Source organism: Vulpes lagopus, chromosome 4, assembly GCF_018345385.1.
Source record: "Vulpes lagopus strain Blue_001 chromosome 4, ASM1834538v1, whole genome shotgun sequence".
Lineage (NCBI taxonomy): Eukaryota > Metazoa > Chordata > Mammalia > Carnivora > Canidae > Vulpes > Vulpes lagopus.
Window position 1 is genome coordinate 74,467,794 of NC_054827.1, and position 23,511 is coordinate 74,491,304.

Consider the following 23,511-nt stretch of genomic DNA (forward strand, 5'->3'; position numbering starts at 1 on the left):
CCAGTCCATTCCAAAGATTCATTCGCATTCAACAAACTATAGGCAAGACACTCTGCGAGTTGCTGAAAAGATCTACAGAAAATCACATTGACCTTTTTTCTTTTTACTAGAGAATGCATTTGATGGTTTGTTTATCACCATTGCATCTTTCTACTCAATTTGTTCCAAGTACTATTGACAAGAACTTAATTCCAATTAAAATTAGAATATTAGGCAAGGATTAGGTATGTTTTTTCAGCCTTGGGAGTTTAAAGAGACAGCGTGAAAGTATTTTGAAATGCATGTTGTATTCATAGCAACAATGAAATTATTTGATATATGTTTTCACTTTAGGAAGGTGTTTTCCAGACTTGGTGCTGACGCTGATTTCCTGCTCTCTCTCGGATAGTTAGCATTTACGTACACGGACTTTCTGTCCCTGACCAGGGCACTTCTTTTTCTTTTCCTTTCTTGCCACTGTACTCCTCTTCCTCTCAGTTGTTTCTCGTCCCAGCTATCTCCCTTGTCATTTTGATTGGCACAAATAAAAACAAAATGTCAGGCTTTGGTTCAATTTCTAAATTTACTCATACTAAAGAGATGTTTGAACCTGACTATAAGCATTGAGGCCCTATTCATAGATATTTCATTTAAAAGCAAAACAATAGACAATGAAGTAAAGAACAAGAAAGAGCGAAAATTTAATCGGTCCCTGATATCTGACTCCCCTGTTTACGATAGGTTATCATATTTATTCTTATAATTGGCTTTTATTCTTATAATTGGCTATTTTCTGTCTTAAATGCCTTTCGTTCATGTCTGTCCCCTTTCTCTCAGTTTATTGGCTTTGTGATCACCTCAGTATCTTTTTCTTCCAAGTCAATTGACATTTTTGTGAAAAGACATTTCAAGGTGTTTAGCTCTGAGAGAATAGGTTATCAAGCATGGGCTGCCATGTAATGAAACCTCTGTTAGAAAAACGCTGCTACATAACCCTTGAGCTATAATGTTTTGGGGGGATTTATTTTTATTTGGATTTATGCATGGTGTTCTGTGAATAAATTGGCATGATTTTAAACATGTGAAACTTATGACATCATCAAAGTACATGTTTTTTTCGTTGCTAAATAATATTTATGAATGAAGGTAGAACACCCATCGGTTTAAAACCTACACAAGAATTCAGATTCTTGGTGGTTTGCCTCTCCAGACAGCTCATGTTAATCTTTTGGTAGGCAAAGCCCCACTAAACTAGGCCATCCAGGGTTTGAAAGTCCCTATCGATTTATGAATATGGTAACAACGGATAGGAATAGAATCAAATAAGCATGTTTTTTGTATCTTACAGAAATAAAAAGTTAGACACTAAAAATAATCAGCATCTGAATTTTGTGAAGAAAGTGTGCTGAAAGAAAGATGTATTATTCCAGTGGTTCAAATAGTATTTCTACTGATTTGATTTTATTTTTCACATAGCTCTGAGCAGCCTGCACTTTCACTGTTTGATGTAACAAAAAAAAAAAAAAGAAAAGAAAAAAAAAGGAAGGAAGAAAGAAAAGAGAAAAGGAAAAGAAAAAGAAAAAAGAAAATCCATTTGCTAATTCAAAACATTTGTTTCTAGATGCCAGGTGGACCTGTCGGCCCTCAGTAGGGAACAGACACACAAATTGGAGTTGCAGCTGGAAGAGGGTGAGGGACACCTGGTGCTGCTGGTCACCCTGACAGCTTCGGCCACAGTCAGCATCTCTGACCTCTCCGTCAACTCCCTGGAGGACCAGAAAGAACGGGAGGAAATCTTAAGGAGATATGTACGTATGTAACCCTCCTCCTTCAGGGTCATGTGTGACTAGTTGAGGTGATAAATAATTGACCTGGAGTGACAGAAGTACATCTGGAAGGCTGTGTGACAGACAAATCAGTAGAAACAGACAGCTGGCCAAATGCATGTGCCATGCCTATCTTTGCACAAGCCCTTGTGTTACCTGAGGTCTGCACACCTGCTCTTCTCTAGAATCTCTTCCAAACCAAATTCTGGATTCTGAGCCTCTCCACAGTGATTTTGTCATGCACAACTCTCCTGCAAGGCAACTTCTCATAAAGGAAAGTCAAGTATACAGAACATTACCTCAAAATTAATTCATTGACCCTTTGTAATTGCAAATTAAGAGTTCTTTGTCTTTCCAAGTTTGAAATGGAATTAATGACACCTACATTAATTAGTAGCTTGGTAACGAGAGGATATTCACAGAAAGAATTTTTATTTCAACTGCTTAGAAGAGCCTCACTTCATTCCTTTATCTTATTTTAATTGAATGTGAAATATAATTAAAAGGAAGCCTCCTTACCTTTTGATCATTTGTGGAGTGATAGAGTAGAATAGGGAGTCACTATAGTAAGTACCTTTCTCAAATTTCACCAAAGCAAAATACAACCAAATCTACCTATTTCCCAGCATCCTCACATCGTACATTTTCCACCATGCAGTTTTCGTGAATCAACAGAGAGGGGAGCTCTTACTCCACCATTCTGTCTCAATGGAGCCTCGAAAAAGTGAATGCTTCGGTACCCAAGAAGCTGGGAAAAAAGCTTTTCCACTTAAAATTACAAAGCTTGTATTGTACAATGCTGCCAGGTGTTTAGAAGGCTCCTCTAGACACTCAGCCATGAAACCAAGCTCTGACTAACAAAGAGGCGCTTAATTTTTTTTTTTTTTAGATTCTAAAATATTCCTATTTGCTGACTGACATCCTTCCAATAACTGAATTTAATAAAGATGTACCTTATCAGGCTGTGCAGATAACATGAAGTGCTGGTACTAATGCTCTACAATATTCTTCAAACAGATTAGCAGGATGTGCGCTTCAGCAAATTTATTCTGGCTATCTCCACTGAATCAGCTGTCTGCTAATGCTTGTACAACTCATCCACCAATGGTGTTATCATAAACAGTTTAATAGAGGTGACTTAGCAAGGCTAAATAGTATATATTTTTAAACCACTAAGAGCCCAACATATTGTTGGGCATCTTCTAATATGTAATTGCAATTATGAGAATGATTTCACATTTTGGTACCTACAAAAACATGTTCTCCTGTTGCCAGAAGTGAGCCTTGTGAATTGAAACCATTTTAAAGGAATTAATTGGTATATTAATATAAAAAGTCTAGGTATTATGATACTGTATTTTATGGATTAATATTTGATATTATCCCATATATTAGAATGATACTGCAGGCTAGGTAATTAGAAATAATCCAACTTTTATTGATTCTTTTTTTTTTTTCTTTTTGCTGGATGAGCTTCCTTAAATCAGCCATTTCCATTCAGAATTTGAATATTTGTTTTCGCACCTTCTTTCAAATGTTAGTTATTGTTTGAATAAAATGTAAAATACTATGTGGATGCCTGGGCTAATTCTCCAATATATGCTGCTCAACATATTAAAAAGTGAACCATCTCTAAATATGTCTCTTTTTTTAGCCCTGCATTTCAAGCATAGGCCTGTATGTCCCTCTAGAGACATAGTTGCTACAAATCTACTGTATATGCGGTATAGCACATGTGTTATAATTGCAATAGCAATACAAGTATGGTTTCAGTGCATTTCCTTTTTATTATACAGATTATGAGATGAATGAATGCCGTATCATGTCTGAAACAACACTTGTTTCAGAGAAACATATAGAGGAAGTTATTTGGAGAATTATTTATATGTTTTCCTGGGAGAACATGTGTATTTTTTTAAATTTTAGGTGAAACTTAAGAATTTAATTTGGCACTGGCCAGAGTGAGAAAAGTAAATGAATTGCCCCTGGAAAAGCTGTCTATTTCTGTCATTCGGTTGTTCATTGTGAAGCATTGAAGCCCCACAAATTAAACAGACATTACTGTGTGAGCCATTATTTGATCACCTCATTCTGAAAAGATGGCTAATTCCATTTTTCTTTTTTTTTTTTTCTTTTGGGGGGGAGGAAAGCAGCGAAGGTCAATAGGGGGCGGGTAGTAATGGGTAGTAGACCAAGAGCGATTGTATGACCTTTTCAGAACGGGTATGCTGAACCCTTGCTCCCCCTTGTCACAGTTTAAAAACCAGAGGAGCTAGTTTAGAGAAGAAGTTGTTAGCATTCCATTTTTATTATGACATTTCACAGTCATCTGATTTAATGTCCCTTGACCGGATTGTCCACCGTGAGACGATGGGCTTGAAATGTTATTTAGAGCATTGATAAAAGGTGAGCGGTTCTAAGATGACAGCGAGTCATAAGGCTGGTGGTGTGACATTAATTTTCTCCATAACAGAGATGGAATAAGACGTCACGGTGACAAGCTGTCAATCAGCTCTGGCCCCTCAGAGCATCTCGATGCCATAGGATGGGGTATTGCCTCTCCCGTAATAGAGCTGAACTGAGATGCTCTCCCTGACAGCTGCTGCAGCCATAGAGAAAATATATTATACAGCCTTTCATTAAAAAAATAAAGAGGACTCCTCTCCAGAGCATTTCAATCTTTTCCCATCTATTGAGGGCTGAAAGGATTCACAGCAAATCATAGATTCCTCTGCTATGGAAATTTCTGGCTTCAGAAGCCATGCAGGTTTTGAGGCCTTCTAAAATAACCATAAATAACAAGGCAGGAATACCTCTTGATGAAGCATTACTGAGAGGTATATTTTTAAACTGAAATATTTAAGGTTTTTTGCCTTTTTTTTTTAATTCTTATTATAAGCGATCTGTCACTGGCCTAAATAGTTGAAGTTTGCAATAAATCCTGAGTGTCAGCTGACTGGAGGAAAGAAACCCTTCAAACAATAATTACCCCTCCAAATGAGAAGCAGAACATCGGAGCTGAAGCGTCAGAAGCTGTATGTCTGTGCAGTGAGGTTACTACTATGAAACAATTCTCAGCCCGAGGACTGATGAGATTTGTTTTAAACATGGTGAAACTTGGTTTAAATTGCTCCCCAAAATTAAAGGACAGAAGCCTTTTGATAAAACTCTCCTCTATCATTAGGATAGGAGGCTTACCTGGTTTATAACACTCAGGAAGCTCTGAGATAAGGAGAAACTTCTCAAACCTGATGTTACTCCATCAGGAAGACAACACGCCTACAAACCTCTGAATTAGAATCCTGCTGTCCAACGTTCCCACTGCTAAACCCTTAACTTACAGGACTTTAAATGGAGAGAGAGGTGCATTTGTCCTGAACCCTGCCATCTGGGTAGGTTCAGTAGATTTGAGGTGATAAACAGCTGTTTAAAAAACAATAAAAAATTAAGAGCTAAGCCTGTGCTCAACACTCTTAAAAGTGAGGCTCTGAGATTACCCATAGATCTGCATTTCCTCCTCTCAATATCCCAAGTAATAGTTCCAGTTTACACAACAGCTAGTCCTACAGGACTGATAAAGTTAATATCTCAGTAAGCTTCTGCTCATCAGTATTTTCACATCCTTAATACAAAGATGGGAATGTTCTTTAGTAACAGTTTGATAACTTTGTTATGTTATAATCCAGAAGTACCTTTGGTTTACTGGGTAGAAATGCCAGAAATGCCTGTCTTGTCATATGAAAAATACCAGGAAGTGTAAATAAGCAAATACATATCAGTGTTCTCTATCAGGACTTAACTCTTTAAGTATTTATGTCCATTAATTAGAGTTCTGAATTATTACATTGATATCCCTCTTTTAATGCCTTCAGGTACTATACTTCCCCAAACACCACCATTATTAATTTATCAAATTAAATAGGTTTTTATCCTTTGGATCTGATTCTTCTATTGAAATATCCCTGCTTCTATACATACTACAGTGGCAAATAAAATTGCAAACTTAAGGAAAATTGTTCATCATTTTTGCATTTACTTTTAGTGATCAATTTAACTTATTTTAAAAGTCATATAAGATTTTTTTCTAAAAGGTTCATACTATGTAAATCTTTTGAATCAAATATTAGAAAACAGTATTTCAGTAATTTAACCCTCATCTAGCACATATAATTTCTAAAACTCACCAAGAAGAAAAGAGTAAAAAAAAAATTAGTATTGACTTTCTTAATCCTAAAGGCTGAAGTGTGTCACATGGCTAACAAGCTAAGACTCAGTATCTACAATCATTAGTTTCCAAACCATCGTGCCCATAGATGACAGATTTCTTGGATTGCTTCGGTAAAGGATATTGAAGGAAAAAAGTAGGCATAGCCTACTCCATAATTTATAGTTCACCATCTACTGATAATTATTCATGGGGAAGAAATGTGGTCATTTTTATTCTTTCAAAAAGTCCTGTATAGCAACAATTATCTACATCAATACGTATGTATGTGCCTACGTGTATGCAGATGTTAATGATGGCGGAGGGGTACTCTATTGAAGAAACACAAATATCCCTTTGAATCACTTAAGTAGCATCCTGAGACCTACCATAAAGCTTGGTGTTTCCTTACACACTCTTTGAGACCCTCTAGGACCTTTCTTTTCTAACACTGATATTGGGGTCTTTCAGAGCCCATTGCGGATATTTCACAACCTGAAAGATGTGGGATTTCTCCAGGTGAAAGTAATCAGAGCAGAAGGGCTGATGGTCGCTGATGTCACAGGTAAGAAATAAGGCAATTCTGTCATCCATATTTATTTATACATATTATTTATAATATATATTTATAATATTTATTATGTATGATACATACATATTGAACAGCATGCAGGGTCCATACCATTTAATGACTAAACTCTTCATTTCACCTAACTGGATCATCAAAGTTAATAATATAAATATAAAGATTCAGGTTTGATCTTACAAGAGTTGCCAACCACCCAATTTTTGTACTGTTTCTGCTTTTTAAAAGAAGGGTGATGTATTAAAAATAAACAATAAAAAAGTTAAATAACATTTGAACTGTTGCCTTTTCCAAAGTTTGGCTAACATAGTGGGAATATTTCTTCTAGGTTTCATCACTTTGGCATTTTGAAGTAATGTGTCTTCTCTCAGACAGTATCAGCTTCCCTCAGATGATATCATAACATCATCACTTACAAGTCCAACACACATAAAATCTGTTGCATAGTCCACTGAAAAATTTAGATGCAAAATACTCAATTATGTGGTATGAACTCCAGTATCTGGGTTGCTGACTCATTTTTTTGTTGTTGTTAAAATTCTTTAGCACATCCCAGAGATAATTCTGGATCTAAACTAAGCATCCACATTGTTCGAAATTTTTTTTAACCAAGAAATGAGCCTGTAAAAACACTGGAATCAGTCTTATCTCTTAAAGCTTCCTGATTTGGATATTGCTGTTTCTATGATGTATTAATTGACTAATGATAATTATCTCATAAATTTCCAGAATGAAATCATTGTTTTGAATTTGCAATCATGGGACCACTCATTTACTCCTTAATTCCATAGGTTTGGGAGGGTACTTATACCATGCCTTAAGTTGACTTTCTCAACATGGATAAAAAATTGGCTGACTTGGACAATTTTTGAATGAATTTTGCTCATCCTGAAAGAAAGCATGCACTTATTATTTGTAGAAATATGCTTATCACTGTGAATGTTCAGTAGGTTGATCCCAATAAGGTAGTGGGCTTATCTGAAGGGATGAAATGCATCTTTCTTACCATCTAAGAGCTTGTAAACCCATTGCATGACGGTTGGTGCCCTTCTTTAACTTATCAAATCTAAACAGAACAGAATCAAAACCAAATGCATTAGAACTAAAATAGCAGATGTCTGCTCCAGAATGATAATATTTTTAAAATTGTTAATGTTTGTCTAGTATCAAGTGACTGTTGATTGTGTGGTAAAAATGTTGAGAGTTAACAGTTTCTTTGAACAGGTGATTATCAGCCCATTTGTAACCATGAAGATAGTAACAACTGTCAAATATTCTTTCAAAATAGGCATACTTCAAAATAATGGGAGAGAAGGTAGTTTGTAATCTTTTTGCACATTTGCTGACTTGGTTTCTTGTACTAAACAAATTTAAGTTTATTCATTTTCTTTTTTACCTCTGATGTGGTTATACTCAAATTAATCTGGACATAATGATTTCCTTTTTTTTCTTTTATTATGTTGTATTTAATATGAGAACCAACAGTCAACAATGAATAACTGCTCTTTTTTTTAAGATTTATTTATTTATTTTAGAGAGAGAGAGATTGGGGGAGGGAGGAGCAGAGGAAGAAGGAAATTCAAGCAGACTCCACACTGAGCGAGGAGACCCATTTGGGGGTCAATCTTGTGACCCTGAGATCACAACCTGAGACAAAACCAAGTCAGATGTTTAACCAACTGTGCCACTTAGCGGCCCGTAACTGCTCTTTTTTTGTTCGCTGTGGTCATTTTTTTTTTTTAAGATTCTATTTATTTATTCATGAGAGACACACAGAGAGAGGCAGAAACACAGGCAGAGGGAGAAGCAGGCTCCCCATAGGGAGCCTGATGGGGGACTTGATCTCAGGACCCCGGGATCGAGACCTGAGCCAAAGGCAGATGCTCAGCCACTGAGCCACCCAGGTGTCCCTGTTCACTGTGAACATTAACTTAAAGCCTGGAATAGGAACTCAGTATTGCTTTCACATACAAAGGTTCCACCTAGCCTCTGTTTCCCCACAGCAGGTAAATTCAGATGTGACATTCACCATCATTGGAGGCACCTTCAGTTGTCTTCAGGATTTTCTATAGGGGAGGGGAGCCCCCAGTGTTGAGCTGAAGACCTCTGAAGATAGGGAGAAGGGCCTAAAAATAATCAGTATCTCAGGGGGCACCTCAGTGCTAAGAATTATTACTGAACATTTATAGGGGCACAATAATTTCTTATGAAAATATTCAAGTCCCATTTACTTCAAAAGCTTAGATGCCTGCCCATTACACAAGTTGAATGCAATTATATAAGTTTGTTTCTCTTGGAGAGAAACTGTCATTGCTTTTAAAACTTCATGAATATGCAAACTATGTTAACCTACTTGGCCTATATGCCACTATGGAAGTTAAAGTACATGTTCTTTCAAAGCTGTAAAAAATAGATATATTTCTTTCCTGATGGTTCTATGTAAATTAATGTGAATAACAATAGTCTTTTCCCTAGGGATTCACTGAGACATAATTTTGATCTGATCCAATGAACTTTAATTTGGGGAATACTAAATAACAGATTCTCCATTTTTTTCCCCTCCAGTTTTAGGGATATAAATCTAATGATTCCTCATTCCACACTGACCTTATAATCTAATGTGCTCTGAATTGAACAAGAGAGATGTTGAACTATTCAGGGGCAAGAGGATAATTCAGTCTTTGACCTTGCTCCCTCTTGGACCTTTTGTGGTCTTTATGACATTTGTGATGGTGGCAGAAGCTGAGGACCATATATTTAAGTGAGAAATGTCCGAATATGCCATCAGTTTTTTAAATAATCTGTACTTCTGGAAAGGATAAATATTTATGTGTAAACCGATCCCTCTTGGTATCAACCATTAAATGTGGAGCACAAATAAGCCCTTTATATACTTTCTTCTTTACTTGTTCAAAGAAGAACTTAAAAAATATGCTGTCCATCTCAGAGGGTGATCATAGTCGGGCTCTACAAGATACTCAGCAGCAGTTCGAAAAACGGAAATTGAGTCGATGGTGCTGTCTTCAAATCCTCAAATTAGCATCCATTTAGAAGTGTTGTGGATGGAGAGGGGGGATTTTAAATCACTGATAGCTCTTGGAGCTAAGCAGAGTATTTTCTGACCTGGTATAGATGAGACTATAAGATACTTAGTTGACATCAGAACACTTTTTTCTAGACAAAGTCTAATGAGACAAACTTATATCTGACCAACTTTGCTCCATTTTTAAAATATTTTTAATGATCAGAACACAAAGTCCAACTTCCGTAGTTTAAGCAAAAAATTTTTAAATTACGATATTCCATCATTTAACATGAGCACAGGAAAAAAAAGAGAGATTCTATAATCTTTTAAGTAGCCATCAATCTTACTGCAGCTACAAAGAATTTTTTTCCTTTCAAAATGTAAAATTTTTCTTTTGTTACAACACATTCATTGAGAAACATTGTGATACTGTATTAACTCTGTGTGAATAAAGAGCAATTGAGACTCTCTTTGAATGAGTGAGTACAAAGCACAAATTACTTTTTAATGAAACCCTCAATTCTTTCCCTTTCCACAAAAAGCCTATAGCCTTGTTCAGCTGAACACTACTACAGTAGGTCACTTCAGCTAAGCCCCTAATAAACTGTTGATAGTTGAGGGCAGTTTTTTCTTCGGTCTCAATAGCCCAGTGTTGGACAGTGCACTTCAAATCATTAAGGTTAATACAGATTTAAAAAAGAGATTAACTCTGGTGGTTAAGGCCTCAATTTACAACTCCCACACATACACATGCATTGAGCAAGGCACAAGAGTGGATTGAAATTTCAGTCAAATTGGGGGCAGCCTTTCACAGCCTGAGAAAGTGGCACTCTGGTTTGCAAAGATGATCAGCTAAAATCTTGGTGAGGAAGAAAGTTTGATGAAGTGAAAAATATTTTGCAGTACAACTGACTTACCTTTCAGCTAGGCAATGAAAAGGTGAATGTCTCTCCGTACCATCAAAGCAAAACCCAGAGACCGCCTGGCCCTGCGATCACTGGGGAAAATTCTCTCTACCACTAAATCAAGTCATTCCTTACAACTGGACAGTGTGTGAGGAGAAAAAGACCCTTGGGGGAGGGAGGGTGTCTTTAAATTTTTTTTTTAAGGTGGTGGGAAACAGTTCATGTTGGAATTTGTCTTTTCTAGCTTCTAATTATCCTCTTCCTTGGATGGGGCCTAATTTCTGCTTTCAACAGAACATTTCAAGTCTTCTATATCGAGGGAGGCTTTCTTGGCAGAGTATTTAGACCTGGCCTATTGGTTCTTTCAAGTTCTAAGAGAAGAAAGAGAAAAGGGTTCTTCTCTTCAGCCCCTCCCCTGTGTTTTCCCCTGGGTTGGTTTTTTTTTTTTTTTTTTTTTTTTTTTTTTTGAGTTCCCGAGGAAGAGGTCACAGCCTCCCCAGGGATTCCAGCCACTCAGGTTCAGAAACGGTGATATAGGAGAACTGTGAAACCCTTTCAAAAGATGCCCTACCTTTTCACTGCATTAAAGGGAACACTAATATAAAACTTCTCCGCGCCAGGTGAATTGATCTCTCAAATTAACGCACCATCTCTTTCAGGAAACAATAGAGGGAGAAGGAGAGCAAAAGGACGAGGGAGAGAATCTTACAATTAACACAGTCTGTCACCGAAACAGTCCCACGAAGTGAGCATATCTTTTTCTAACACAAGGCTACGCATAGAGACCCATGACTCACCAGCCCCCTAGTCTGGAAACCTACTAGTTATTAAGGGAGATGTTTACTACCCCTTTATTTGCATAGACTTCTCCCATGTTTTTCTTTAGGAAAACTGTCTTCATTGTTGGAAAATATTTAAGTAACAAAACAGCAGAAAAAGACATGCTACAGTTTTGTTGTGTGTGTGTGTGTGTGTGTGTGTGTTTTTATCAGCTTCCGTGAGAGTCTTATTATCTTAAGAAATAACAGTTAGCAGCTCAGATTCATTAGCAGAGCTAAATTTAAGCCCCATTTGACAGGCTGCCTAGAAAACATTTTGTTTTGCTGTCTGTGGGCTTTAATTAAGATGTGTTCAATTTCAGTCCTCTCCAGTCTAGCACCGCGCCCCCTCCCAACCTTGCTGTGTCACAGACCGGCGATCAGACACTTTTAGACGGTCCGGCCCATGACTTTGACCTTCTGCGCAGTCCGGCGTTCCCTGGGGAACCGTTCAACTCATGAGGTCTGATTTCACACTTCCAGGATGCCTCAGCTCTCTTAACAATGACAGGGAGACAAAGCCCTTTAGAGCAGGCCGCATGGGGACTTGTTTAAATTGGAAACCAGAGAGGAGTCAAGGAACAAGGTTATGGGCTACAGAATAGTGCTTTTAATAAAGAGCTCACAGCTCCGGCTCAGCTCAAAGAGGTCTACCTCTGTACAATTAATTGAGCCATTTATCTGGAGCATCTTAGGCCTCTACTTTCTCACAGAATTGCGTGGTAAATATCAGCTAAGAAGCAAATGAGATATGCATGAAATGAATTTTAACACTTTGATTACTGCGCTTCCAGTCTTCATTAAAAGTAAATTTATTTGTATTTCTGACCTCATTATCAGTAGGCTGCCTGCATTTTTATTGGTTCCTGTGATTTCCAGCTTGAGTATGTCATGAAGGTGTATTTTATACAGAGATGTGGATTTATTATTCTTGGTATTTTCCCTGAACATTATGGGTCTATTCAGAGAAAGAAAATGAAAAGGTGGCTGCACAGAAAAAAGGCGAGTCTGTTCTTTGAAAGTTTTATATACAGTTGGAGAAATGCCAAGCACATATATATGGCATAGATAAGATATTGTCCTTTAAAAAAATTAACTTTTCGTGGGTTACCCAAGCAAACTGCATAAGATACATGCGATTGTTGCTTGAGTGGCCCTCAGAATAGAAGAGCTCTACTGGAAAAAGTGGGCACGTTGCTTCTTTTATAGAACTGTAGCAGTTTGGATTTTTTATAGCATGTGCCTTTAATTATATCATCATGTTTAATAGTATTGATGGTACCTGATAAGTACAGCCTTCGATCTTATGATCATTACTGAAAACCCACGGTGGAAGATGAGAAAATACATAGCCTTTAAACTCTACATTGTTCTTGATGGCGTTATATGTAAAATGTGGTGGAAATCCTTCATATTTGTGAATTATCAAGAGTAAAATAGTTTACCAAATAAAAGGGGGTTATGCATGGATGTCATTCTTAACTTTTTTTAACTTTTGCTATCCTTAAATCTTAAAATTACATTGCTTGAAAAAAATACCTAAGTTTTACACAATTGGAAATTTCCCAAGCAAAGTATGCTTCATTTCCATTATATAAACCAATGATGTCCATTTTTGCTTTTTAACAATTAAGCTAATAGATTATTAAGCAGATGGTATAGTTTGAGAAGAAATTTCATCCGGTTTTTAATGCATCAAAAATACCCAACACCTGACATATTCTTATCATTGTAACATGCCTAGTTTAGAAAACAACATTCCACCCATAACATGTTTAATATCTTAACACTATATAAATACCTTCCTTAAGAATGAGACTAAACAAATGAGAGAAAGCAAATCATGGCTCTCCGTTCCCCCTTTTTTTTTTTTTGGTCTTCATTCTTTATGTCAACATGGTTCACATAGAAATAAAAGTTGCTTCCTTTTCGTGCTTGCATCTTTGCAAAACTAAATCATATTCTAATTTGAGAAATGTGAAAGTGTTTTTTCTAAGATGCAACAATCGATATTAAATATTTGTGAAAATAGGAATGAAAATGATCATTTAACTCAAGGGCTCATGAGGCTGAGTCTGAACTAGTGTTTTATATGGAACGACAAAAGTCATGTGTGATTCATATGCAGGTCACGTGGCTAGAAGAGACTACTCTGGAAGAATAGGTGGGATGACAAAAGAGATTAATAATGGGGTTTGATGTGTGCTGGAGGTGAAGGACTATGGGTTGAGAAAATGGTGGTCCCACTGTCAGTGGGAAATGGGGGGAAGAGAAATGCTATAAAGTAATTAATTGAGTTCTTTGGAAGTCAGATTATAAAATGATCCTTTGAGTAAAGAAATAGAGAATTGCTGATCTGGCTTGGAGGGCTAGGTCCACGATTCTACTCAGTGCTTAAAGAAATGCTTTCAGATGCTAGAATTGTTTAAAAGTAAACTCTTCCTTATTTTTTGTCAAGATATAGTTGTGTAAATTTCCTAGAATGGTGGAAGAGGGAACTGGTACAAACAGAGCATCTGGATTTAACCAGACTTTTTTTAAAAAAAAAATCATAGCACAGGAATATTTGGGTTATATGACAGTATAGTTAGGTGCATAAGTGACTGGATGGCCAAGCCCCAAGAGTGATGTAAAGGATTGACATCGATGGAAATGCCAAGTGGAGGAATACTGGGCTCTGTCCTTGGTCTAGCCTGTTCCATCTACTTACTAGTAACTTTGAGGAGATAACTGATGGCTTCCTTATCAAATTTGCTTTTATAGGGATAGTTAACTATCCATATGTGCATATATTACATCTATGTGTATACTACATGTATATATTATATATTTACATTTTAAAATATTTATATAGCATTACATTACTTATACATTATATATATATACACATACACACACATATATATCTCCATATCCACATATGTGTATAGTAGATGTAATTCAGATTGAAATAATAGGGTTAGTTTGACAAGGTGGACATTAAAGAGTATACATAAAAAGCCTTAGCAAGATACAAAAGTGTAATGTCCTGCTTTAAGTATAGGAAATATAGAAAAAAGTTTAGGGTTTGAATTGAGTTTAAGCTTTGTGAGAGTGAATTATACACCTATCAGTTTTGTTACATTGTTTTGCAGCATACAAATTACAGATTGGCTACATTGAATAAAAGGGAAATATTGAGAATGTTACTCACCTCTGGACTCAGTACTGGAAGCTGTTCTTTAAAAAAGGACATTGAAAAACAAGCAAAAAAAAAAAAAGAAAAAAAGAAAAACAAGCAAAATTCTCAATTGGAATATCTGATGTTATAAAATCAAGTCAATTGAGAACAGTTCAAGGAAAATGATAATAATAATAATAATAATAGTGGCAACTAACATTTACTGAGAGCTCATCAGATGTCAGACACTACCCTGAGCTTGGAACAAGGATTATCGCAATCTCACAACAACCTAGTTACCATGGTCATCCCCACTTTTTTCCTTTAAAGATTTTATTTATTTATTCATGAGAGACACAGAGAGAGAGAGGCAGAGACATAGACAGAGGGAGAAGCAGGCAGGCTCCCTGCGGGGAGCCTGATGAGGGACTCGGTCCCAGGACCTCAGGATCACAACCTGAGCCAAAGGCATATGCTCAACCATTGAGCCACCTAGGTGCCCCTATCCCCACTTCACAAGTGAGAATACTGAGATGTGGAGAGGTTAATTAATCAACAGCCCACATTAGCATGTTGAAAAGACATTGTGAGAACTACCTACACTATTGTTGGCAGTCAGCAACAGCAAAATGGACTCCACAGGCTCTCAGGTAACTAAACACTGATATCAAATCATAAGTAAGTACACCTAGTGGGTGCGTCCAAATTCACATCTGCAACCCTAGCTGCAAGAGAGTCTAAAAATGTCACTTTGGCCTTTGCAGCCTCTCATTCAGGAAGAGACACCAGGAGTTAGAGTACAGGCTCAGCAAGGCATTCACATTATCTAGGGCAGGAGGACAGGTAACGAACATTAATCAGATACACTAAGTGACAGATGCTGTGTCCTCACTTTGCACTCATTAATTCATTTAAAGGTAAAAATCACTACAGAGGGCAAATCATAAAATAGGTGAAAGTTACAGACACGTAATTTTGTGTGCAGTGTAAAGAAGCACTTCCCGGGGATCCCTGGGTGGCTCAGCGGTGTAGCGCCTGCCTTCGGCCCAAGGGTGATCCTGGAGTCCTGGGATCGAGTCCCATGTCGAGCTCCCTGCATGGAGCCTGCTTCTCTCTCTGCTTCTCTCTCTGCCTCTCTCTCTCTGTGTGTCTCTCATGAATAAATAAATAAAAGTCTTAAAAAAAAAAAAGAAGCACTTCCCAAAAATTGTAATTGCCAAAAAATTATTATCAGAATAGACCTGTGGAGATGGTGACTTCCCCAACTCTCACACTGTTAAGCCAGAGCCTGCACAACCACCCAGTGGCAGAGAGGATTCCATCTCTAAATCGGCTTTTGAACTTGGCCTCTGAGGCTTTGCTCCCAGCCCTCAGAATCAGAGATCCCACGGTAGGTACCCAGGCAAATAACAGACTCTTGAATGAGTAGATACTTTGTAGAAGAGAAATAAAAAAGACAAAGATATCATTTTAAAGACAAAGGCTTGACAGATGACAATTTTCAATTTTATTACCTAAAATACATATTTTGAGAAAGTTGAATCACCTAATAGAGTACTCATTATTTTTCAGTCTAAAAAATTTTATTCTACTGCAGAGGATCCCTCCAGCTAATTAGTTCACTTATAAGGAAGTTTATCTGAAGCCTCCTGCTTTTCTGTGGGGGTCTAATTGAATATATATTTACTGTAGGTCCTAAGGTATCTTTAAGAACTTTCAGAAAACAAAGGAGTGTATAATAAATATTTATACTTTGATATATTATATCAAATATTAGTTGAAATAAAATCCTTAAATGTTTTTACCATAATTTATCTAAACTCTTAAAAGCTTGGACATAATTTTTCATAGCTTCTTCTCATTTTATAGATCCATAGTCTCCCTTTTCTTTCTCTTCCAGTTTCTCATCTGTCTCATTTTATGTCTTGTTCTTCTGTCATAAATTTCAAGCTTTTGTATACGAAGATGGTTCAGTTTTAGGACTCAAGAATACATCTTGTTACACACAATACTATAAATATTCTTTTGCATCTAGTTCTAGATCCCAAGGGAAATAAGTTCGTATTTCCGTTGTGCTTTATTCCCATTGCTCTTAATCATGGTTCTCAAAGTGTGGTCCAGAAGCTTCCAGGGATCCCCAAGACCCTTTCAAGGATCTTTTAAAGTCAAAACTATTTTCATAACAATACAAAGATGTTCTTTGCCGTTCTCACTCTCATTCTCTCTTCAATGTACAGTGAAATTTTTCAAGGGCTATATATTTGATTGTTCTGATGTTAACATATCATGGATTTATGATGTCATTTTCAAATGAATGATAGTTTTACATGTTCTCATTTTTAATTTCTAAAATGGTAAACTAATGCATTTCTAAAATGGTAAACTAATTCATATAACTTATATAGACAAAAGCTTTTTGGTGTCCTCAGAAATTTTTAAGAGTTCCTAAAGAGCAACATGGTTAAGAACTGTTGCTGTAGGACAATGATCCTCATTTGGAGGAGGCAGTATTGCCATCTTGAGCATTTTTAGAGCCTTGTGGGAGCATTCAGTTGCCACAGTGTTTGGGGAGCGCTATTGGAATTTGATGGGAGTGGGTTGAGGATGCTAAATATCCTACCAGACAACCTTAAATAGTGAAAATTGAACCGTGTCCTACAGGATTAAATATAGACATTGAAAAATATATATATATAGACATTGATATAGGTTTTAAATCTATTTAGTGATGATCTGAGCCTAGATTGCATTCTGAAATACATATTATTTACTCAAGTCTAGCAAATGGCTGTCATTTTACGCAGTAAACACCAAAGACCTTAGGATTGCCTCCACAGCACACTTCATGATCTGGTTCCCCACTACTTTTCTGACATGTTCCACTATTGTTCCCATTCCTCACTGTGCCCCACTATCAGGGTCCTCTGAGCACACCGGGCCTTTGCTCTAGCTCTTGCCTCTGCATGGGATACTTTTCTCTAGATATCTATTTGATTACTTCTTCAATTCCTTCAGGTCTTTGCTCACATTTTGTCTTCTCAGTGAGGTCTACTCCAACCATACTAATTAAATTTACAAACTATGCCCCTCCCCCACGTTCTTTAAACCCCTTATTCTGTGCTTTTACCCCCCTACTTTTTAACATGTATCACTCCCCAGCATACACTATAATGTACTTGTTAATTGTGTCCAATATCTAGTCTAATTTTCCTCCCTCCCCACTACAAATAGAATCCAAGAGAGCAGGGACTTTTCCTGTTTTGTTTTGTTTATGTGACCTGGCATACAGTGGGCACTCAGTAAATATTTGTTGAATAAAGAAATATATGATTTTATTATAAATGACCTTCTATTTAGTCCCCCTTATTATGGCATTAAGGCATTATATGAAATTTTGAAATCATGATTCAGTTTTATTTCAAAATAGTAAGGAGGACATAACAAAATCTCCCATATGAAAAAAGATGTATTAGGTCTAATGGGCTGAGAACCACAATCTAGGGGGTCGATTTTCCTGCCACAAGGAAACCTAATGCATGACTTAGTGAAAAATGGGAAGCCCAGTTATTATTGCTCAGTCCCAGAATCAGACCCAGTGGGAACCTAGTGAGGAGTGTCAGTTAATGTATTTCTACCAATCAGATGTTTAAAATATGTTTAGGTCAGTTGATGAAAAAAGCAAAGGTCAAAACCCCATCTCCAGTGATAAGGGAAGGATTGGAAGATATATCCAACGTACATTGCTTTTTGTTTTGGTGGACCCTGTGGAATTCCCTCATCTACGTACAACATTGTTATATGTTATGATTGAAATTCCAGTTTGTGGAAAGGACAGATGGCAATCTTGATTATAATTAAAAAAAAAAAAAGATTAAAGTATAGTCATTTCAGACTGTGACACCTGAGGAAATTAAACCAAGGAGCTTAATTTGTGCAAGGTAGGCCCCAAATAAAAGGCCCCAATGGATATGAATTGCTTTCCATGCTATTGAAAGCCTTCTGTGTTTTCAGAGACAGGACAACAAAGAGGTGGTCACTGGGTACCCCCCCCCTACACACACATTTCTATAACACATCACATCCAGCAAACTGTGCTACTTGTCAGCAGCAAAATGACCCCGGACAAAGCCCACCACTGATGGATCAGGATTAACTTTCTATTCTGGGAGCAAGAATATCATTCAGTATCTTTTGAGTGACTTTAATGCTCAAACCAGTAGTTTCCACAAACTGAAGTCGTCCACTTGCTCACATAACAGGTAACAAGCAAGCAGGGTGGTGCAGACTTTCCCACAGTTCTTTATAAACACGTCAGCGTTGTGACCTCAAAGAGCAAGGGCTAAGAGTGAGAGAGAATTAGCCAGTCAGTGCATCCTATTCATTCCTCAGTGTTGTTTTGAAGACTGCCAGAAAAGATGCCCATTGGAGACAATCCTGACATCTGTTTTTACTGTTGTAGGAATGGCTTTTCGCCATAAGAATTTAAGTATTAGAGTATAGGCTTTAAATTTTGTTATAGAGTTACTTTTAAGTTAAGATAGAGGGATCTCTAATTTTAATTCCCTTGGGAGATTTTTTTCCCCTATAAAAATTCATAGGGGAAAAAATAGCCCCTAGTATTTAACTAGATTATGCATAAAGGCGTTAGTCCTAACCTGATATTTTTAAGTATCTATCTTACAGTCACTACATAACATATATCTAAGTTTCTATGTTATCGAGTCCCTGTCAAAGGGATAAAGAAATAAATTTAGCTAAATATTCCTTATCATAAATTGTTCAAGTCTTCTTTTTAGGTAATTGTCCTTCTCTTCTAAAATTGTTGGCAACAGAGATGTGTAATCACCATAGATCACCAGGGTCATCACATCCACTGAGGAGAACAGCCTTCGCCTCCTTTTCCCTTCCTGTTCTAGAGTTAGAGAATGATATGCTTCTTTCTCATTGCTCCCATTGCACCCTTCACTTACCTTTATTACAGCACTTACAGTCCTGCATTATAATTGTGTATTTACATGCCTATCATGCCCACTAAATTGTGCGTGCCTTGAGTGCTGGACTATGTCTTAATCATACTTATAATTCTGGGGTGAGAAGAGCAGGCATTCAATAAGTAATGAATGCTTCAAAAGGTATTCCTATTTCTCTCCAGAAAATTGTCAACATGGAAAATTGCAATGTTCTTAAGCAAGGCTGACTCTCTTTTAGCTGTCATGGTGGTTAATGCAATCAGCCTCACTCCTCCAATCCTCACCAGCACTGCTGCAATTTCTATCTTGTATCCAAACCCAAACCTTCATTTTTCTGCACTGCGAAAGAGAGATAGGCACTTTTTAGCCATATTGGTGAAAGTTAAGGAAAAGCCCGGTGGTACCCACAAGTTAGCTTTAGTCTTATGACAAGAATGGCTAAGAGGAAGATGAAAGGTTATATAATCTGTTTCCATACATTTAGGCTGTTTAAATAGCCAGAGATAATCAGAAACAAAATGCATTTCAACTCTGGATGCTGCCTTAATTCCTTGCACTGCTAGCCATACAGTATTGAGTAAAATCATCACAAGGAGCAGCTCTGCATCACTCTTTAGAGCTTTGCCGAATACAGTGTGCTTTATAGACGTCAACACTGATTCTGCAGTCAATCCCACTCCTGAGATACTCTCGGCAAGCACAGCAGCATATCACGAGGTCTAACTAGAACGATAAAAGGATGAAAGGCAGGAATAATTAAGGAGATAATTAATGGTTAGGTCCATCACTGGTATTTCTGTGATTGTTTTCAGTTGTTTAAGTGGCACATAATCAAGGCTGCAAAATTTAGGAACTGAAAAGCCAGTCATTTAAAGCATCATTTAGCAAGCCAGATAAGCACATTAACTATGTGTAGCCACTTCTTTAAAATAAAACTATGGTGAATGCTTTTTAGTGGTAAGTTTATAGAATTTGATATTGTACGTTTACTATTATTTTGGTTGAAATCACTGTTAATTTTTAATTACCCTTGAATCATGCAGTGGCAGAAGGATACTTTCTAAATTAGTTGAAAATAACATAGTGTATAAAGACCTGATGTTGGCATCCATTACTGATAACTGTAAAAACATAACTTTTTAGAAGGAAAAGATGAATAGAAATTAAATATAAAATTGGCCGCTTTCTCCTTGCGTAAATTTTCCTCTTTGCCAGATTCTAGAAAAGCTACCCTAAGTACTGTGTTGAATGCTTCTTGTCCTTGGGGGGAAAAAAAAGACTGACTTGGCTAAGCTCAGTACTTGTTTTCAATCAGCAAATAACAGTATCAGGCATAATAGGTTGTTCACTACTGGCATCTTTAGACCCTATTGGTTCTACCTTTAAAGTATATTCAGAATCCAAGCACTTTCCATCACCTGGATTGTCATAACATCCTCCTAACTCTTCTCATTACCTCCTCCACTGGCTTCTCTCCACCTGATTCTCCAAATAGCAGCTGTCGGATCATGTCACACCTCAGCTCAAATACATCCAAAAGTTTCTTCTAGCTCTTCCAGAGAAAGCCATATCCTACAGACACCTGCCACCTTCCCCATACCTTACCCAGGACTCTTCCCCTACACCCAGTTCATTCGTTCAGTCACGCTGGTTTCTTGGAAATGCCATGCACAGCCATTTCTCTGATCTTCCCACAATCTGTTGTTCTAGGTAGCCCAGAGCATCCCCTGCTTTTTTTCATTTCCTTGTTTCCTTGCCCTTATAGTACTTTCTCAGGGAGACCTTCTCTGACAGTCTTTTTAAAAGCTACACATACGTATCAGCACTCCTCATTGCCCTTCCTATATTTTTCTGTAGTACTTATCACTAAAAATACCATAAAATGTATGTGTTTGTTGTCTTTTTCCTCAATGTAAACACCACGAGATCAGGCTTATTATTATTATTGTTTTATGCACTTCTAGCACCTCAACTCGTAGAACACTGCCTGGTACACAGTAAGTAATAATTACTTGTTGAGTGAATGAATCTGTAGTGAAAACAACAGCCAGCTCTTCCCATGTGTGTGGCCTACTAACGACTAAGATATGGCACAGTTATTGGGAGAGGGCTTGCTTGCCTGGTGCCTTTTATTTAAATATAAATATATATATATTTGTTTTTTGTTTTTTACAGATTTTATTTATTTATTCAGACAGAGAGAGAGCACACAGGGAGGGGCAGAGTGGGGGTGAGACAGAGAGAATCTCAAGCAGATTCCAAGCTGAGTGCTGAGCCCAATGTGGGGCTCAATCTCATGACCCTGAAATCATGATCTGAGCCAAAATCAAGAGTAGGACACTTAACCGCCTGAGCCACCTAGGCATCCCACATGTAAATATACTTAATAAAAACTCTGTTAAATAGTAGCTTGACCTAAAGTACAAGTGTCTTTTTCTTTTTTTTTAATGTAAGCACCACTACATTTGGCACAGTGTCTAATATGCTCTCTTAAAAATTACCTTGCTTAGCAGGTAATTTCAAGTTATAAGCTGGTACATAGAATATTTTTGCCAATGGTGGAATGCCACTGGAATTTAGCAAAATGACTGAGAAGTGGCTTCAGGAGGTACCCACACTGTTTTTGGTGGGTGAGGCTTTAATATCTTCATTCTAATGGAAAAGAGAGAGACAATAAGTAACGTGGTGGTAGATGGCAGATACTGGTTTTCCCCCAGGAATGATCTTGAAATCTAATCAACTGCATGGTGAGAAAGTATGGATAACCACTGCCTTGTGGGCATAGAGTTTGATAAATGGATTCGTTACTTAACAAGATATGGAAAGTGTTAATCATTAAAAACAGGTTTTGTGTCTTTAAGACTCCCTGTCTTTTGTCAGCAAATACAGATAAAGTAACAGAGAAGGTGATAATTTAAGAGACTTTCCACATGGTTGAAAGTCTCTAACACAATTGAATGTAAATCCTGTGGGAAAAAAAATCAAGTAAAGATTTTCATCCTCTGCTGGTAGAATTTTAAAGTAAATTTATTTTTTCAGGGCACCTGGGTGGCTCAGTTGGCTAAGTATCCAGCTCTTGATCTCAGCTCAGGTCTCGATCTCAGAGTCATGAGTTTGACTCCCGTATTGGGCTCCATCCTGGGAAATAATAACAAAATAAGATAGAATAAATTTTTTTCCCAAAGATACTGGTCTCTGGGGTCTGTTCTTGTGTCTTGCTATTGAAGAAGTGGTACAGTTTTGACTGAATCTGTTACACATGGTGATCACTTGAGGGCAAGTAAAACCAAGCCAACTGAAATATAATAGTCATTGAAGTCAAGCAAGTGAAAATGAGGAAACAAATGCCCAGTAGTGCTATTTTTGTATAGTCTTTTTTTTTTTTTAACTAAATTGAGTTTTACAATCTCATATATGAGAAAAGTTAAAAGGAGGTCCCAGGAAGAGTATGAGCACTCCACTTGTCTTTTAAGTGAAAGTTTCCAGCACTAATCACTTAATCTAAAGTTCTGTCCAAAGCGATGGTGGAATTGTAACTCTTTTGACATGGAATTCTATTAAATACGGCTTTAATTTTCTCCCTGATCATTACAGGTAGATATGTTTTATCTTTTCAGTTCTTTTGTAAACGATGTGAGGTGGTAGTTAGTGTCCTCTTTCTATGGTATGCATATGACTCAGCACAAAATAGGGTGAAAAGACTTAATATGGGCCTTAAGAATGAGTAAGGTGTTGGAAATTGTTTGAACCCACTTTTTATGCTTGTACCCGAATTCTATGGAAGTAAAGAAAATTGTTGATGTGGCAAATAAAACCTATTGCACTGTGTATTAATGAACAAACTGTTCTTTTTTTAATTCTGCCTTCCACGGTGTATATGTGTGTATGATAAAAAGAAAAACAAAAAAGGAAAAATACAGATCCTAAAGCAAAAATAAAATTTTCACCACACATCTAAGACTTTCCATTCTCTATTCTTTATTCAAAATTGTTTCCAAGACCAAAAATTGAAAAGCCTACCATACTACTAAATTATGC

General features: G+C 37.0%; 1 protein-coding gene across 9 annotated transcripts in view; it reads left to right on the forward strand.

The window, feature by feature from the left end:
- MCTP1 (multiple C2 and transmembrane domain containing 1) overlaps positions 1-23,511 on the forward strand; it is a 349,470-nt gene that overhangs the window by 163,351 nt on the left and 162,608 nt on the right. For all 9 annotated transcript variants that reach the window (XM_041753629.1, XM_041753630.1, XM_041753633.1 and 6 more), the window contains 2 exons: positions 1,601-1,787; positions 6,481-6,574. In XM_041753629.1, the coding sequence (XP_041609563.1) occupies positions 1,601-1,787; positions 6,481-6,574 (281 nt within the window). The remainder of the gene's footprint in view (positions 1-1,600; positions 1,788-6,480; positions 6,575-23,511) is intronic.